Below are 7,180 nucleotides of genomic sequence, written 5' to 3' on the forward strand. Positions count from 1 at the left end.
ACTCTACTGCACTGAGCACTGACTCCACTGCACTGAGCACCCCGAATTGGACATTTTCGAGATTTTTTTGCTCAAATTACATGTACCACTTATTTTGCTCAAACTGGGCCATTTGAGAAATTGGGCCGAAATTTTTCACTTGTTTTTTACATGTAAAAAAGAGAAGAAAACACATGAGAACGAGCAGCAACTATCCACGACTGTAACAAGATCAATGGTAAACAGTCAGAAAGTGCGATAGTAGGGCACAAAACAAGGGCGTCGGAACCGCACCGGCCGGGGCGGCCATCGCCGCCCCACTTTTTCGGCCTTTTTTTAGCACTGCAACAAAGCGCGATGATCTCAGCGCAAACGTGGCAAATCCTTGTCCCCGATCGTCGTTTGTTGCAGAATCAAAAGTCCATGTACACTAAAATGGCACCAAATGCCTGGGAATGCTTGCAATTGGCTTCAATTTTTAATTTTTTTCCCGGGGGAGGGTAATGTTTGTCCCCAATCGTAGCATCTTCTTGGTTTTTTTGCAGAATCAGAAAGTCTTTCATTGTAGTTACCGTACACTGAAATGGCACCAAATCGCCCGGAAATGCTTGCAATCGGCTTCAATTTTTGAATTTTTTTCCCGGGGGACGACCCCCGCACCCCCCTTCCATGGCCGCCCCACCTCCAAAGTCGGTGTGACGCGCCTGCAAAACTGACAAGCTACTGAGACATTCAGCGACCTGAGACCTACATGTAGCTCCTGAGACACACCTCCAGTGCGTAAACCAACAGCCTTCCAACTTGGAAGGTTAGTGGAAGTTATTTTTTACAAATCAACTCCATCAAGTGTAAGATACTAGTAAAACCAAGAAAAGTGACTGTTCACTAAAGTTTTTTTATATTTCCGAAGACTGCGCAGACCAGCACATACACACCAGGCCTGGAGCCAGCTCTGGGGGGGGGTACGGCTGGCCCCAGGTCGGCTACAGGACCGACTATTTTCACTTGCCCAATTTCAAAATCCTGGGAGGATACATCATTCTCTAGCTCACGATACTGTATACTGTATCTGTTTGTTTCAGCTTCAGCACATAATCATAATAACGTCATTCCTCTAGGCTCTAGTATAGCAACAGATAATTATGACAGCTACATGTAGTGCAGTAGACTTCACTGGACAAGGAGAACAGTTGAGGAGATAGTGACTCCAGTGAGAAGTGCACGAGGATGCTAGTAGCTTCTTACCATCATTACTGGTACTAACTCGGATATTTGATTGCACACTGACCAGCCCATGAACGATGTGGAATTGGTGAAAACTGGTACGGCCATGGCCCTACCAGTTTTCACCAATTACGCCGGCGCTGCACACACGCACACACACTCGGACAACAGCACGCATCGGGGCCCGGAGGAGAGCCGACCAGGTTCTTTATCGCGTGTTGCAAAAGAAGGGCCCAGGGGCTGCCCGGGGTGTTAGCGGCCGTCGTGAGTTACTAGTAATAGTACATGTACCTTCGTCCTTCGGTACATGTAATTATAATTATACAATGTTTCGCCCTAGTGGCTGGCAGTTCATCAGCGAGGACACTGTGGTGGGTGGTGATGATAATATTATTGGTAATGGTTAAGACGACGTACCGGTATAAGAGAAAGCAGTCAAAGCAGTACAGTGACTGTGCTATTACCACGTCAGTCACCACGTTAGGAATTGTAGGCTTTTCATTTACATTGTTTCCATTTTTCATTCTATTCTCAATCTTTCTTTTCTTCATGCCAGGCGTGAGCCATCCCCTGGATTAACAAAATGGGTGCTATGGTAATAAAACTAAAATGAGAAAAAGAGAAAAAAATCACCACGTCAGTGCAATGTCATAATTACAGTACAATGTCATGTTTTTCGATTTTGACAGCATGTTACAAGGCGAGGACGCGTAGTGCTCCTGACTACAACCATAACCCGGTTGGCAGAGTCCCGGTCTTGCGACTTGTTGAACCGTATTGGGAAAACCCTGGGCCGGGTTATGGTTGTAGTCAGGAGCACTACGCGTCCTCGCCTTGTAACATGCTGTCAAAATCGAAAAACAAATTATGTTAAACTACCAAGCAAGGCTTCGGTGTGTAGTACAATGTCATGCACTGTAAAGTACATCATCATTACTTCAGTGCACGCTACAGTCATACGCAATGTGACAGAGTCGAACGAGCTGTATTCCCTGTGCCGAAAGGCGGGCTCACCACCCATGTTTGGCCCTGTATCATACAGGCTATATTATGGCAACTTCCCCATGTCTAACCCCCAACTGGCCCAAGACGAAGAGAATACTGTAGTAGTCATACATGTACTGGCCAAAGTTAAAAACAAACAAACAAACAAACAAAACACAATGATGATACACATCCTACATGTACATAGGTTTTTTATTTATTTTTTTTTTATGCTGCTGCCTTTATGACACACATGATGCTCCTACGACCTGAATGGTTATGGCCAATTATATGGGTTATACTTATACATGTACATACAGTCATAAGTCATTTTACACTCAGTACCACTCACATACACACACCTGTAGGCTGTAGCTAGGTGAAAGTAAGTTTAGCACTGTTCCGCACTGCAGTCATCCGCCTCTGCCTGGACTGGCTCCTGTCCTGAGTCCTGTCCGTTGTTCACTTCTTCTTCACTTGCTGGATGCTGTAGCTTTAGCGTTGCTGCTCGACTTTGATACATACTCAGTGGTCGTTGTCGTTGTGGTAACTTTCTTTACGACTGTAGTCTGCTGGGCCGCGGCGGCACTAGCAGTACTGGCATATTTGCTCACACTTCTGCCAGGGCTCTTCGCTGGAGCCGTTTTTTTGGCGTTCGCCTGGCCCTTAGGCTTAGGTGCCGAGTGCCCAGCCATGGCCGCCGCGGAAGCACCGGCTTTCTGGCCTCCTCGACCGCCGCCTCGTGAGATCCCCACGGCCGCTGCGGAAGCAAAAGCTTTCTGGCCTCCTCGACCACCGCCTCGTGAGATCCCAGCCACGGCCGCTGCGGAAGCTCCTCTACCTCGACCACCACCTCTTGACACTACTGCCGCGGCTGACGCCACTGTCAGGTGTCCCCGGCGGGCAACAGCTGCTGCAACTGCGGATGAACCGCCACGACCCCTTCCCGGTGCCATTGTCCTTTAGCTCGTGTTCTCTTGTGCAAGCACGGCAAATGGATAAACGGCTGCACTTCGACCGGCCTGATCGCTACCCAGTTGAACTGTTACCACTGGTCTGATCCGCCTGTAGCCGCCTGGTTCTACAATGAATGATTCGCAGAACTGGCTAACTCGGTGAGCGAGCGTGACGGTGAGGTTCAAGTTGAAGTCGGAGAGCACAAGACACAATCCAGAGATCGAAGCTCACCTGATCGGCATCAACAAGCTACTTGGACGCTACTGCTAGAGCCTAGTGCTGTTGCCTATTACGGCAGGTGAGCCAGAGTGTTGTAGCGACTTTAGCAGGCTGCAAGTGCAACAAAGAAAAACCCTGTTATGTGTGTTGTTGGCGCAGCGTGTTGACCAAATACTAGTAGTTCAAAGCTCAAACTCAAAGTAGCAGAGCCCAGGGCCGGAACAATTCGATGCGATCTTTGCTGCCGTTGACCAATGTGGCAATGATACTTTGAATATGAGCGGGAAGTTCGGATCGGGAGGCGATTGGCTTGCAGATCCTGTTGCTTAGTCACTGCCTCTAGCAGGCGCTAGGCAGGGTGCGAGAGAGAGAAGAACGGTTGGCATTTTGCCTTGGTCATCGAAACCCTTTCGATGTCCGCCGCACTGCCGGCCCCGGCCCGCAGGCCGCAGAGCACCGAAAAATCCCCTTTCTCAGTTTCTGTGTCGGTTGATACATACACTATGCTACAGCGTAGATGTACATGACTGTATTTTTGTAGTGAGTAGATCTACAAGTACAAGTACAAAGACCACTGTAGTCATGGTAGTACAGTGCACTACACTAGTCACTAGTACTACTGTCACTGTCTACGTCTAGAGTCTGCAGACTCCCTTTCAAAGTTGCAGTATCCGGTGACTCGGTGTGAGCTGAGGCTGTGACAGGCGAGAGAGGGTCACTGACCGCTAGCCACTGCCATGCCAGTGCACTAGTGTCGTGACTCGTGAGCTGAGCCCGACAAGCGATGACGTGACAGGACCGGACAGGTACATACTAGTATGTAGTACTGTATACCAGGTATACAGTCATGATGTAGTGTCCAAAACACCAGCGAGGCAGCGTACATACATGTTCACGCACAGCTACAGCCTACACTAAGCTACAGGTCCACCCTCGTAGATAATCTCTGGGCCATCCAAAAAGTTATCTTGTGAATGAAAAAGGAGACTTTAAAAAAAATATGTTGTGACAAGAGTTGCATTAATTAAAAGGTGAAATTGACACTAATTCTTACTGAACTGGGCTACCCTCAATACAACATACATTATCGAGGCTTCAAGGATACAGTACTCTCACCACACCAGCAGGCAGTCGCTCACCACACCAGGCAGTCGCTCATCACACCAGCAGGCAGTCGCTCACCACACCAGGCAGTCGCTCATCACACCAGCAGGCAGTCGCTCACCACACCAGCAGGCAGTCGCTCACCACACCACCAGGCAGTCGCTCTCCACACCAGCAGGCAGTCGCTCACCACACCAGCAGGCAGTCGCTCACCACACCAGCAGGCAGTCGCTCACCACACCAGCAGGCAGTCGCTCTCCACACCAGCAGGCAGTCGCTCTCCACACCAGCAGGCAGTCGCTCTCCACACCAGCAGGCAGTCGCTCTCCACACCAGCAGGCAGTCGCTCACCACACCAGCAGGCAGTCGCTCTCCACACCAGCAAGCAGTCGCTCTCCACACCAGCAGGCAGTCGCTCTCCACACCAGCAGGCAGTCGCTCTCCACACCAGCAGGCAGTCGCTCTCCACACCAGCAGGCAGTCGCTCTCCACACCAGCAGGCAGTCGCTCTCCACACCAGCAGGCAGTCGCTCTCCACACCAGCAGGCAAGTACTCTCTCCACACCAGCAGGCAAGTACTCTCACCACACCAGCAGGCAGTACTCTCACCACACCAGCAGGCAGTACTCTCACCACACCAGCAGGCAGTACTCTCACCACACCAGCAGGCAGTACTCTCACCACACCAGCAGGCAGTACTCTCACCACACCAGCAGGCAGTACTCTCACCACACCAGCACCACACCAGCAGGCAGTACTCTCACCACACCAGCAGGCAGTACTCTCACCACACCAGCAGGCAGTACTCTCACCACACCAGCAGGCAGTACTCTCACCACACCAGCAGGCAGTACTCTCACCACACCAGCACCACACCAGCAGGCAGTACTCTCACCACACCAGCAGGCAGTACTCTCACCACACCAGCAGGCAGTACTCTCACCACACCAGCAGGCAGTACTCTCACCACACCAGCAGGCAGTACTCTCACCACACCAGCAGGCAGTACTCTCACCACACTAGCAGGCAGTACTCTCACCACACCAGCAGGCAGTACTCTCACCACACCAGCAGGCAGTACTCTCACCACACCAGCAGGCAGTACTCTCACCACACCAGCAGGCAGTACTCTCACCACACCAGCAGGCAGTACTCTCACCACACCAGCAGGCAGTACTCTCACCACACCAGCAGGCAGTACTCTCACCACACCAGCAGGCAGTACTCTCACCACACCAGCAGGCAGTACTCTCACCACACCAGCAGGCAGTACTCTCACCACACCAGCAGGCAGTACTCTCACCACACCAGCAGGCAGTACTCTCACCACACCAGCAGGCAGTACTCTCACCACACCAGCAGGCAGTACTCTCACCACACCAGCAGGCAGTACTCTCACCACACCAGCAGGCAGTACTCTCACCACACCAGCAGGCAGTACTCATACCACACCAGCAGGCAGTACTCTCACCACACCAGCAGGCAGTACTCTCACCACACCAGCAGGCAGTACTCTCACCACACCAGCAGGCAGTACTCTCACCACACCATACAGTACTCTCACCACACCAGGCAGTACTCTCACCACACCAGGCAGTACTCTCACCACACCAGGCAGTACTCTCACCACACCAGGCAGTACTCTCACCACACCAGGCAGTACTCTCACCACACCACCAGGCAGTACTCTCACCACACCAGGCAGTACTCTCACCACACCAGGCAGTACTCTCACCACACCAGGCAGTACTCTCACCACACCAGGCAGTACTCTCACCACACCAGGCAGTACTCTCACCACACCAGGCAGTACTCTCACCACACCAGGCAGTACTCTCACCACACCAGGCAGTACTCTCACCACACCAGGCAGTACTCTCACCACACCAGGCAGTACTCTCACCACACCAGGCAGTACTCTCACCACACCAGGCAGTACTCTCACCACACCAGGCAGTACTCTCACCACACCAGGCAGTACTCTCACCACACCAGGCAGTACTCTCACCACACCAGGCAGTACTCTCACCACACCAGGCAGTACTCTCACCACACCAGGCAGTACTCTCACCACACCAGGCAGTACTCTCACCACACCAGGCAGTATTCTCACCACACCAGGCAGTACTCTCACCACACCAGGCAGTCGCTCACCACACCAGGCAGTACTCTCACGGCCACACCGTAGTCGGCAGTCGTAGGATCTCAGCAGTAGGTTTCCCCAAATCGGACCGGTTTTTCTTCGCCTATTCGGCTTTTCGCTTAGCTCAAAAAGACATCAGATTCGGCTGCAACATCGCCTGATTGTTCGAAAATCGGCTGCAAAATTAGAATATACCGGTATTGGAAATCGGCAAAAAGCCTCAAAATTGGTGAGATATTGAAAATACAGCTCTGCTAGATGGAACTGGCCACAACTGTGCGTTGTAGTGCAGTATTTTGCCAGTAACGATCTTCCTAATGGGTAATGTTTGTTTGAGAGGAGGTCAAAGGACCAGAGTCACATGACCTCAACACACCACAGTCAGACCTCGCATAACCGCACACATCCGTTTTCCACAAAAAACATAATATCCGGATAGGTGAGGGAAGCGGATAATCGAACACACATACTGTATGTATGCACTAGATATGCTGTAAATCGGTGACGAACGATTTTCTTACGGACGGCGAGGGATTCGGATAAAAGAAAAAGAGGACTGGAGAAGCGAGG

At 51.4% G+C, this 7,180-nt stretch overlaps 1 protein-coding gene and 1 long non-coding RNA gene across 2 annotated transcripts; one reads left to right on the plus strand and one right to left on the minus strand.

Moving 5' to 3' along the window:
- Nucleotides 1–1,580: 1,580 nt before the first annotated feature.
- Nucleotides 1,581–3,706, minus strand: LOC135819112 (uncharacterized). The gene is made up of 2 exons (XR_010553869.1): nucleotides 2,987–3,706; nucleotides 1,581–2,926 (listed from the first exon to the last, which is right to left on the minus strand). It is a non-coding gene; the product is annotated as an uncharacterized LOC135819112 (long non-coding RNA).
- A 504-nt stretch (nucleotides 3,707–4,210) lies between these two features.
- On the plus strand, nucleotides 4,211–6,668 carry LOC135819043 (uncharacterized). Its single transcript, XM_065332193.1, has 4 exons — nucleotides 4,211–4,215; nucleotides 4,464–5,038; nucleotides 5,398–5,568; nucleotides 5,830–6,668. Exons 1-4 carry the CDS (start codon nucleotides 4,211–4,213, stop codon nucleotides 6,666–6,668), a joined length of 1,590 nt encoding a protein of 529 aa, XP_065188265.1.
- Nucleotides 6,669–7,180: the final 512 nt, after the last annotated feature.

Source organism: Sycon ciliatum, chromosome 6, assembly GCF_964019385.1.
Source record: "Sycon ciliatum chromosome 6, ocSycCili1.1, whole genome shotgun sequence".
Classification (NCBI taxonomy): Eukaryota; Metazoa; Porifera; class Calcarea; order Leucosolenida; family Sycettidae; genus Sycon; species Sycon ciliatum.